The sequence below is a fragment of the Cherax quadricarinatus genome, unplaced genomic scaffold (genome assembly GCF_038502225.1).
Source record: "Cherax quadricarinatus isolate ZL_2023a unplaced genomic scaffold, ASM3850222v1 Contig3720, whole genome shotgun sequence".
NCBI classification, from domain to species: Eukaryota; Metazoa; Arthropoda; class Malacostraca; order Decapoda; family Parastacidae; genus Cherax; species Cherax quadricarinatus.
In genome coordinates this window covers 22242-34974 of record NW_027198746.1, presented here as the reverse complement: position 1 = coordinate 34974, position 12733 = coordinate 22242, and the positions used below count along the sequence as shown (strand labels likewise).

General features: G+C 40.8%; 1 protein-coding gene across 1 annotated transcript; it reads left to right on the top strand.

Annotated features, from left to right (window-relative positions):
- The first annotated feature begins 1926 nt into the window (after positions 1-1926).
- LOC138852075 (alpha-L-iduronidase-like) lies at positions 1927-8640 on the top strand. Its single transcript, XM_070081699.1, has 5 exons — positions 1927-2155; positions 4321-4420; positions 6032-6229; positions 7175-7306; positions 7573-8640. Exons 2-5 carry the CDS (start codon positions 4410-4412, stop codon positions 7877-7879), a joined length of 648 nt encoding a protein of 215 aa, XP_069937800.1. The 5' UTR covers positions 1927-2155; positions 4321-4409; the 3' UTR covers positions 7880-8640.
- The last annotated feature ends 4093 nt before the right edge of the window (positions 8641-12733 follow it).

Sequence of the window (12733 nt, the reverse complement as noted above, 5' to 3'; positions counted from 1 at the left end):
TTTCTTTACATGCTTGGCTAGGTGTGGGTTCCAAACTGGTGCCGCATACTCCAATATGGGCCTAACGTACACGGTGTACAGGGTCCTGAACGATTCCTTATTAAGATGTCGGAATGCTGTTCTGAGGTTTGCCAGGCGCCCATATGCTGCAGCAGTTATTTGGTTGATGTGCGCTTCAGGAGATGTGCCTGGTGTTATACTCACCCCAAGATCTTTTTCCTTGAGTGATGTTTGTAGTCTCTGACCCCCTAGACTGTACTCCATCTGCGGTCTTCTTTGCCCTTCCCCAATCCTCATGACTTTGCACTTGGTGGGATTGAACTCCAGGAGCCAGTTGCTGGACCAGGTCTGCAGCCTGTCCAGATCCCTTTGTATTTCTGCCTGGTCTTCGATCGAATGAACTCTTCTCATCAACTTCACGTCATCTGCAAACAGGGACACCTCGGAGTTTATTCCTTCCGTCATGTCGTTCACAAATACCAGAAACAGCACTGGTCCTAGGACTGACCCCTGTGGGACCCCGCTGGTCACAGGTGCCCACTCTGACACCTCGCCTGTGTGTGTGTGTGTGTGTGTGTGTGTGTGTGTGTTACTCACCTAGTTGAGGTTGCGGGGGTCGAGTCCGAGCTCCTGGCCCCGTGTGTGTGTGTGTGTGTGTGTGTGTGTGTGTGTGTGTGTGTGTGTGTGTGTGTGTGTGTGTGTGTATGTGTGTGTGTAGGTGCTTATCTGTACTTACCTATTTGCAGGGGTCGAGTCACAGCTCCTGGATCCGCCTTTTCGCTGGTCACTACTAAGTCCACTCTCCTTTTTCTATGAGCTTTATCGTATCTCTTCTTGAAGCTATGTATGGATCATGCCTCTACTACAACACTCTCCAGATTGTTCCATTTCCTGACAACTCTGTGACTGAAGAAATACTTCCTAACATCTCTGACTCATATGTGACTCATCTCAGTATTTATATGTCGTTATCATATCCCCCCCCCTGTCCTCCAATGTCGTCAGGTCGATTTCCCTTAACCTCTCCTCGTAGGACATACCCTTTATCTCCGGGACTAGTCTTGTTGCAAATCTTTGCACTTTCTTTAATTTCTTAACGTGCTTGACCAGTTGTGAGTTCCATACTGGTGTTGCATACTCCAATATGGGCCTGAACCTGACGTACACGGTGTACAGAGTCATGAATGATTCCTTACTCAGGTGTCGAAATGCCAGGCGCTCATATGCTGCAGCAGTTATTTGGCTGACGTGAGTTTCAAGAGATGTGCTCGGTATTATACTCACTCCAAGATCCTTTTCCTTAAGTGACGTTTGTAGTCTTTGGCTCCCTAGCCTATACTTTGTCTGCAGTCTTCTTTCACCTTCCCCAATCTTCATGACTTTGCATTTGGTGGAGTTAAATTTCAGGAGCCAGTTGTGGGGCTAGGCTTGCAGCCTGTCCAGATCCCTTTGTAGTCCCACCTGATCCTCATTCACTTGAATTTTCTATAATAGCTTCACATTATCTGCAAACAGGAACACCCCTGAATCCATCCCTTCTGTCATGTCATTCACATACATCCAAAACAGCACCGGCCCTAACCCCACTCATCACAGGCGCCCACTCTAGCACCTCGTCACGTACCATCACTTGTTGTTTCCTTCAGGTATTCTCTGATCCATTGCAATACCTTCCCCCTTATTCCTGCCTGCTCCTCTAGCTTTCGCACTAATCTCTTTGCGGAACTGTGTCGAAAACCTTCTTGCAGTCCAAGAAAATGCAATCTACCCACCTCACACTCTCCTGTCTTACATCTGTCACCTTGTATAAAACTCAAGTAGGTTTGTGACACCGGTTACCGTGTATAATCTCATTCCTTTCTAGGTGCAGTAAGTGCTGAAAATTGATCTTGATAATCATAAGACAGAAACTCTACCTAAGTGTACCCAAGTAGTTGTCACTCTTACACAGGGTTCCTCAACTACTTCGACGCGTGTAGCGCCGGCCTGAAGGAAGTATCCGAGAGTCTTGTGCTTGGTGGCCCCGGGGGGTCTTGTCACCCCCCTAACTTCTTCACCTTCTGCTGGGCAATTCTTCAACACTGCCACAATGGCTCATCCTACTTCACCCCAGGAAAACCTCCTACGATTGACTTCATCTCTTTTCACAAGAAAGGTGTGTATGTGTGTGTGTTTGAATGCATATATATATATATATATATATATATATATATATATATATATATATATATATATATATATATATATATATGCAATAAGATCACAGTAAACAGGTGATATCACAATATGCAGAACAGCCAGTGTGAAAAAAATAGTGAAATTCCAAGCGTTTTCGTGACTTCTCACATTACTAGGAGCTATAAATAACAAAAAGGCATAATACCGTGACTGCAGACAGGGCTCAACATGGCCGACACGGCAGGTTGTGTAGCGGGCTAGTTGCGGGATTTTCAAGGATAGCTCCTGGTCAAAGAGGCTGACCAGGTCCCTACTTAACAGAACTCAGTGTGAATGCTTGGAGAAGATACCAGAGCAGCGAACGGACATCCCAGTGCATCGTTTCAGCGTAAATAGTTGAAGTGTTGTGCAGTTTCAGAGGATTTGGTGTTGTCGAGTCAGGACCAGTCAGCGCCTCCCCCCCTCTCCGCTGGGGGGGAGGGGGAGGGCGTGTGTAGTAAACAGTGACCCTCTCATAACGCCTCACACCTGCGCGTCTCCCCCGCCTCACCCACCCAACTCCCAGCGCCACCCCATCAGTAGAGGGTACTTCTCCCCTAACCCACGATGTCAGCGATGGCACTGCAGGGAGTGCCGGGCTCACAGGAACTTCCACTACAGGGACAGCATCGTGGAGTTCGACCGCGAGGCAGCTGTCAGGTGTGCCACAGGCAGTGTGTACTCAGTTCCTCAAGCTTCAACATCCGTGCACACGAGGGCCTGGGATCTTCAATCAACTTGGCGTCCACCAGGACGCTGACATGTCCCTAGGGGAGCTCTCCATCGGGCTGCTAACGGAGTCACTGGCTTCTTGGACCTCTTGGGGAGGGTCGATGGTGCTCGTGCAAGCAGCAGATCCCAGGGCAACTTGCTGCTGTTTGCAATGGCTGTCTACCGAGGAGAGACAGGCACCTAGCAACATCTGTTGTTGGGGCAATGGATGAATTCCCTGCTATGTTTGTTTACTGTTCATTACTCTGTAATTTGTCTATGATTGTAATCATGTGATAACGTGTTTATCATTCATTACCTTTGAAACTTGTCATGATTGTGACCAGCTCTACCTGGAGCTCATTACCTTTGTAAATTCTCATGATTAATGTGTTTATGATTCATTACTTTTGCAATTATTCATGAGTGTGACCAGCTCTACCTGGAGCTCATTACCTTTGTAACTTGGTCATGATTATGACCATATCTAGTTCATTACCTTTGTAACTTGCTCAGCTATCAAAACTTTGGAGTCCAGTCCCTGGACCAATTATGTACCTCTGTAATCTTTTGACTACCGCCCACAGGATGGGTATGGGGTGCATAATAAACATATTAAACTAACTACCGTGACTGAACAAATACACAAATAACCCGCACATAGAGAGCAGCTCAGTGTTACTTTGTAAATGGTTCAAGTCGGACCCGCACATCGTCATGAGCTCCTCTCTCCTATGTGCGGGTTATTGGTGTATCAAGGAACTATATTTTTTCACTGTGCTTGTTCTGCATATATACCGAATAGGTAAAATTTCCGATTTTGGCTTAAATAGCAACGCTCTTCTTGCCGAATAAGGCAAGCGAAGATTTGTTAATGCAATAATTTCGCAGAAATCATTCTGAACCTTTGAACCTGAAGAAAAAAATATATATCATTGTGTTTGTTTATTATTAAATTGTAAACTTATCTAAAATATATTTAGTTGGGTTAGGCTAAATTAAATTGCGCTTATTATAATAAGGTTAGGTAAGTTTTTTAAGGTTCTTTTGGTACAAAATTATGAATTTTTACATTAACATGAACGAAATATATTTATCTTTAAACATATAAGAGAAATTTTTTAGAAAAGGACTTCATTTTAAATGAGTTCTTGCTAATTGACCAATTTTACCTATTCGGTACGACATATATATATATTATATATATATATATATATATATATATATATATATATATATATATATATATATATATATTATACATTTTTAACAATGTTTCATTAATTATATTCAACTCTTCACAAACACCTTGGAACATGTAATTTTTTATTGGGAGATTGTGTAAAAAATATTAGTCACAAGTATGTATATTTTTCCTGCTGGTGATACGAGGTTCTAGCGAGGCTGACTCCATCCTGGACCAGGAGCTGGATACCATCAACACCATCACTACCAACTATCCCAGTCTACGACACCTACCTATGGTGAATGAGTAAGTTGGTGAGGTATACGAAATTATTATATTAGTATTTTTTTTTTCATCCACCCGGCGACATCCCACTGAGACAGATTGACTTTGAAAGAAAAACAAAAGTTTCCCGTTTTAAATTTAGTAATGCATACAGGTGAAAGGGTTTATAGTAATATTATATATTATTAGTAATTATTATTATTATTGCAGTTATAATTAATGTTATTAATATCACATAGTAAAGTCACAATAACTTACCAACTCAGTTTGTTCACAAATTTCCAGTCAAAATCTAAGAGAGTGTTGGGTATCCTGCAGTGTGAGTCGCCATCCAGCACCTCACACTTAATATTGTGTAGTTACAGTGTGTAAGTCACCACCAGGAGTGCTTCTAGTTATTTATTTCTGGAGTAAAAGGAAAAATAAACCGAGAAACAAAAAGACTAGCCAAACAAATCTATTGGCTTTCTTAAAAGGGAAAATAAATGTCTCTCCATTGTGTTTCTGTTGTAGTATTTAAGTATTCATGGTATGAGGCAACAATAGTGAGCAGCGAGGCAGACTACTGTCTCAACCCTCTCTTATAAGTACGCTCATTTTGAACATTATAAGGTATAAAATACCGACAGGTTGTTAGGTAAGACACATATGCAACAGTTAGGCATCTTTATTTCGAAACGTTTCGCCTACACAGTAGGCTTCTTCAGTCGAGTACAGAAAAGTTGATAGAAGCAGAAGAGACTTGAAGACGATGTAATCAGTCCATCACCCTTGAAGTTTTGAGGTGGTCAGTCCCTCAGTCTGGAGAAGAGTATTGTTCCATAGTCTGAAATAATATGGAGTTGAAGTGACAGGATGGAGCCTTATATAACGCCAGGAGTTGAGATGTAGGCCACTAGTAGAGGTAAGAATGTAGTCGTTGAGAGGTCAGGCCCCTCTCAAATCCAGCCATTCTTACTAGTAGAAGTTGATTCCAGGTCTGTGTTACGCATCTGAGTGCCTATGTTGATAGAGGACCTTAACAAACACATCTTCCAGCCAGTATATTAGACTCCGGTTATATCTAAGACCTGCTCCTCCCTTCTCTCGTTAATTTAACTTATTTTAAGTTAGATTAATGTTAATCTAAATATTTAGATTAACATTAACCTAACTTAAAATAAGTTACATTAACGAGAGAAGGGAGGAGCAGGTCTTTAACAACAAATAACCAGAAAAAAAGTATAAAAATAAATATATTAAAGCGCTGTTATGTTGCGGTAAGAGTGAAGGTAAGTGTATATTGGTTTATATTTCTCTGTGATCACTGAACACTGAGAGATCATGCGGTGGCTGCGGAATGAAATTCAGTCTGATTTGAGCATATATTTTGTTTAGACATTGATGACATACAGATGTGAGTAGCTGATTTTCTACCGCCTGTCATCCAAAAATACTTAGAACTCAACAGGGAAGCACGCGCACCTGCTGCCCCTGTTCACCTAGCAGTAAACAGGTACCTGGGCGTTAGCCGACTGTTGTGAGTCGTATCCTGGGGAGAGAGGATCAAAGAATCGTAATATAAATAAGCCACATTGATAGGCTTTCATGGGTCAGCCTGGGTAACTAAGCCCTTCTCATTGTTCACCGCAGCGAAGCTGACTTCCTGAAGGGTTGGTGGCGAGGGTTGGAGTGGAGGGCAGACGCCAGGTATGCCGCTCTAGTCGTCCGCTCTGTGTACATACACCAGCTGGCTCAGACAACACTCCCGCACATCAACCTCATCAGCTTTGATAACGCCTTCCTCAACTACCGTCCCAGCTTCTTCGAGCAACGCACTATGATGGCCAGGTGAGAACCAACTCTGCTTCTCTCCTGTATTCTTTTTAAAGCCATGAACAGGGTACTTCATCTCCAGGTTTCTTTAGGTGTGCTTGTGTTACAACTTTGTTCTGACACACTGTAAACAACATCTTAAGCAAGCATGTTACCATCCATATAAATGAATATTTTAAAGTGGACTGCGCTATATAACCCTTGTAGATTTAGCGCTTCTTTTTGAATATAATAAATATAAAGTGGACTATAATAACATAATATACAAATGCTGTATTTACGTGTTGTAGTGGGACTGTTGTTTACAATTACCTGCAGATCTCACTCTGATGTTTTCCATAATTTTAATATAATCTACACACTCAAGTTTTGCATTTCTCCTCTTTCCTCATCGTTAAATTACATCGTTCATCTATCACGCCATTTGTGCCAACTATCCACTTGTTTATGGGGATTATGCCCGTTTTTATTTGACAATTTGTATATATATATATTGAAAAGTGATTTATTTGTTTTGTTAATTTGTTCATATAAATTAAAAGATTAATGGGGGTAGTACTGATCCTTGTGGCACCCCAGTGGTAACCTGAGGCCATCAAGTGTTATAACTGTACGTGTTTTCCTCTTTAAAAAAAAAAACACTTTTTATTGTAGTATGGGAAATTGTGGTCAATATTAATGTTGGAAGAAACTCTGTGTTTATCTTCATGACAGCTTCGTGGAACTTCCGGCAGCAGTGCGTATACTTAATTTTCATTACTGGAACGAAATCGATGATGTGTGTGTGTGTGTGTGTGTCAGGTTAAGAGCTGATGTATCCGGCATCAACAAGAATGGCGCCTCTCCTTTAATGGTATAACTCGTCCTTCATATGTATCGTTCTTTAACGTGTTAACTTGCATTCACTTCTGAACGATCCAAAGGAAGACCAACCAACTCTTATAACTTTGTATGCTGCAGGTTCCAGATCAACTGCACCACGCCGCGGCAAGTGCAACTGGTGAAGAAGCCAGCCTACACTATCATGGGGCTGTTGTCTCTTCTGGGAGACCACTACTTGACCACCATACTCCGTGGTCTCAGCCATCCACGGTCAGAATAATTTATCTATACACTTGCTAACAGTAAAAAGTTAAATCTCCTTTCAATAAGTATGTTCCACAGTAGTACAGGTGTACAGTGGCGGGATTACCACGTGAAAAACATTGGAATCTTCTTATCGCTTTGTTTGTACGCTTTCTTTCCTTCATGACAGTGTAACATCTCAGTTTGCAATAATATTAATATTTATTATAAGAGAGTTTTTATATACTATTCACTCAGTTTAAAAACTTAAGGTTATTTCTTCTGGCTTTCAGACTTTCTGTCATTTCATCGTGTCGTCGCTGCCAATTACCATCTATCCAGACGACGACACGCATTAAGGGAACACCAGAGCGACATACATGGAAGAATGTTAACAGAAACGGTGAGGTAAAACGGAAGTCGGAAGAGGCCAACGGGAGATGGGAAGCAACAGTAGTGCTGTCGCTCTCCAACGGGAGTGAGAGCTCCACGAGGGAGACGCTGACGGCGAGGGTGTCCCTGGCTCTCCCTCGGCACCTCCTGGGAGGTAACATGATAGGCTACAGTAAGGACGGTAGACACAAACACACGAAGTGCTAAAGCTTAACCACGCAAACTTAAATACATAATTACACTACATACGTCAGGTCTACTGTAGAGTCCGCAGCACCAGTATGGAGCCCACTCATAGTCGAGCATATTGGAAAACTTAAGAAAGTCAGAGTTTGCAACAAGATTAGTTCCAGTGCTGAGGTAATTGAGAGATGAGGCAAAACTAAGGGAGGTAAACCTTACTTACGACTTAAGAGAGAAAGACCAGAGGAGACATGACAGCCAGACGAGTTGACAGGGCAGATAGGAATACATAAATACTAGATACTGGAACGAGGGGCATAGATGTCACCTAACAATACAGACGAGAAACAGGAATCTTAGCAAAAACTTCTTCAATATCAGTGTAACAAAAGAAGAATGAACTAGATATGGAGATAACCTTAATACTGAATTTCAAGAGTAGATATAATAGGTTCCAAGAAGATAGAAACAAGTAATGCCGACTGTTGTAGTTTAAAAGGTGGTGCCAAGAGCTGAGATTCAACTACTTCCCCCTCCATACAACTGGGAAAGCACACATCACCTACACACTCATTCGTTACGAAATACATATATTATTATAATTATGGGAAAGCGGTAATCCCGTAGGGGCCATAAAGCACCCGGGAAATGGGAGGAAATCAAATCTGATACAAGAGGGTAGCTTCTATTACCTGGATCAAGAGCCCTTCCCTGACAGCAAGGCACTCTCGTTGGAAGGTACTAAATATATAAATATAATCAACGCAGAAGATACAATTCCAACCCAGCCCTGAAGCTTTGTATCTCTGAATGGGTCACAATGTATATAATGTATATTACCTGTTCATATAATTTTATATTGTTTATATTTGCGATATTAGCTAAATCGTAAATATATTGCTTTATATTATTATTTGACTTAGTTATATTATTAGGTAGGATGTAACATTTATATATTATTCAGTGCTCATTGTTCGTGAGTATTAAGTAGCTGACAACATTGTCTTACTACTGTAATTTTCACTCCTTTTGTTTCTCTGCCGGCTTCTCTGTGTTGCTGGGCAGCAGCAGTCTACAGAGAATCACGTGATCAGGGGGGGTGATCACCCCTCACCTGGAGTAGAGTCTGCCTGGCCTGTGCTAGTTCTTGTCTGTTTGACGCTGCTTCTAACAAGACGTGCTTCTCCAGCTCTCCATTGCTGGCCCTTGTTGGAAGATCGTCTCTGTCACTTTCTTGTTGTTGGTTCTCTGTAACTCTGTTCACAGAATATTGTATAGACTTAGTGATTTTCGACGTTGTACTGAGGTTGTGTGTCTCATAGACACTCTGAGAAACTCAGGTCCTGAGCTGTAGCTTCTGACCTAATTTGTACTGGTATCTGTGTACTGTCACAGTCGGGGATTTTCTAATGCTGAACTTAGATTCAGTAGTATGGGAGTTTTGTGACTTTTGTGGAGGATCTGCAGATGGTCCCTACTTAGTGTCGTTATATTATCTCCTTGTTCCTGATTCTGTGTCGCTGTTGCTTGTTATATTGCTGTTCGGCTTATCAGTCGTTTTATTGTTCAAGCAAGCTGTTCTGATTGCCAGGTTGGTCAAGAAGTTAGTTTATGTGAGGACTTTTAGTCAGTCACTGGTTAAGTCTAGTCGAGTCTTGAGACATAGCGAACTACTTAGAGCACTTACACACATACACACAAACTTACTTGTATATATTTGTATTATGTTATTAAATGCTAACAATGTACCAGACGGTACTTAAAAGCCATAAAGATGTGATATGTGCCTTCAGCACAATACTACTGTACACCAGAGAAGTGTAGCAACTTGTATCCTATATTATATTCAATTGATTACTTTAATTTACTTTGATCTTATACGCCTAGACAACTTTATTGTTATTAATAAACTTATTAAATTTTAATTTCTTTAGTTAGTAGCCTACCAGTTGTAATCCTGAAGCACTATTGAATCTTACTAAATTCTAATGGATAATTGGACCAGGATACTGACTACTTGTTACAAAAACCCAGTAACAGGCTGGATGCTAGAAGGGCAGTCCTTTCTAGTATTCACTGGAGATCTCTATCATTATTAGATATCGCGTTTTTTGTGACACACACACACACACACACACACACACACACACGTGTAATGATGATAATCTCGGTTTACAACTGCAGACTCTGTTATTTTATCTATTTTCTCTGATAATTTCAAAGATCGTGGATGTAGCTGTCTACTCTTTTCCTACAATACCTAATAGAATCATAAAATATTTAATTAAGCATTGTTGTGTCTGCCTTTCCCCAGGGTGCTGACCGTAGTGGTCCACACAAGGTGTTGGTCACCAGACCTAACCTGAGCTGGTGGGTGAGGCTAACACTGCCGGATGTGAGGGTCATCCACGTGTGTCAGCGCCTCACAGTCACTCCGGGCCAGGTCATTCACTTCACCTTCATACATTGTATTTCAGCGTGATATACACGGAGATATGTGAACCTCAGTGTATATACTCTGAAAGTTTACTGAATTTAAAGTAACCTTTACTGATGGTGTACAGGTAACATGTAACCTTAATGACCCTTATGGATTTGACAGGCTTTAAAGATAATAAAACAACATTCCTTCTTAGACCTGCATGGGTACAGTACTCCTATTTGTACTCACGTATTTGTGGTTGCAGGGGTCGAGTCATAGCTCCTGGCCCCGCCTCTTCACTGGTTGCTACTAGGTCCTCTCTCTCCCTGCTCCATGAGCTTTATCAAACTTCGTCTTAAAACTATGTATGGTTCCCGCCTCCACCACGTCACTTTCTAGGCTATTCCACCGTGGGACAACTCTGACTGAAGGAATACTTCCTAACATCCCTTTGACTCATCTGAGTCTTCAACTTCCAATTGTGACCCCTTGTTTTTGTGTCTCATCTCTGGAACATCATGTCTTTGTCCACCTTGTCAATTCCTTTCAGTATTTTGTATGTCGTTATCATGTTTCCCCTGACCCTCCTGTCCTCCAGGGTCGTCAGGCCGATTTCCCTTAACCTTTCTTTGTAGGACAATCCCGTAGCTCTGGAACTTGTCTTGTTCCAAACCTTTGCACTTTCTCTATTTTATTGACGTGCTTGACCAGGTATGGATTCCAAACTGGTGCTGCATACCCCAGTATGGGCCTGACGTATATGGTGTACAGAGTCTTGAACGATTCTTTACTGAGATATCGGAACGCTATTCTTAGGTTTGCCAGACGCCCATATGCTGCAGCAGTTATCTGGTTGATGTGCGCCTCAGGAGATGTCGTCGGTATTATACTCACCCCAAAATCTTCTTCCTTGAGTGAGGTTTGCAGTCTTTGGTCACCTAAACTATACTCTATCTGCGGTCTTCTTTGCCCTTCCAGATCTTCATGACTTTGCATTTGGCGGGGTTAAAATCAAGGAGCCAGTTGTTGGACCAGGCTTGTAGCCTGTCCATCGCTTCCCATGTAATGTATGTTCAGTATTCAATCCTGATAATGTGAAAGTGAGACTTCATACCTGCCTGCACACCTAATTTACATCTGGAAGTATATTGAGATTGAAAATGTAAACATAAGATGATGAAATTCTTTTAAAACATTGTAAACCATTTCATTATACAACGTGGCATGAAAAAACTTTCTGCGTGTTATAATAATGTTTCTTTAAAATATTCTAACTCAAGACAAGTGACAACAGTTCTGTTAAATAACTGAATGTTCCGTGACACTGACTGTATAACAGTTAGTTAATTAAATATCTTTATTACGTACCCCATACCCATCCTTCTGTATAGTAGCATGTATAACTTGCGTCATGCTTGTTGCATGACAGTACTTTATGCATATTTGTTGCATAAGAGTACTGATATATATATATATATATATATATATATATATATATATATATATATATATATATATATATATATATATATATAGGTGTTTCACGAGAGTATGCATAAGTGTTACACGAGAGTATGTATAAGTGTTACACGAGAGTATGTATAAGTGTTACACGAGAGTATGCATAAGTGTTACACGAGAGTATGTATAAGTGTTACACGAGAGTATGCATAAGTGTTACACGAGAGTATGTATAAGTGTTACACGAGAGTATGTATAAGTGTTACACCAGAGTATGCATAAGTGTTACACGAGAGTATGTATAAGTGTTACACGAGAGTATGTATAAGTGTTACACCAGAGTATGTATAAGTGTTACACCAGAGTATGTATAAGTGTTACACCAGAGTATGTATAAGTGTTACACGAGAGTATGTATAAGTGTTACACCAGAGTATGTATAAGTGTTACACCAGAGTATGTATAAGTGTTACACCAGAGTATGTATAAGTGTTACACCAGAGTATGTATAAGTGTTACACCAGAGTATGTATAAGTGTTACACCAGAGTATGTATAAGTGTTACACCAGAGTATGTATAAGTGTTGTACCAAGGCATGCATAATTGGTGTATAATAGTATGTATAATTATTGCGTGAGTGTGCAAGTGTTGCATGACACTACACAATCATTTAGCAACAAAGTTGTTTCTTCTGGTCTGCTATAAATACTGCTGATATAGATTTATGAATATTAAATTAACATACTGAATAAATTTAGTAATGCTTCCAGACATTTTCATGGAAATGTTTTTTCTGTCACCATTATATTAATATAATAAGAGAAAGTTTGCACACTGGTGGTCGCCAGACAATGATATCATCTATCTTCCGCACTTTCCAATTTTTGCTATGCTTTTATACATATTTATCAGTGGTGTTATGGTGGTTGTTGTCAGGGTGTGTGCGCTCTGCTACCCTCCTCAACCTACTGGTTGTTGTCAGGGTGTGTGCGCT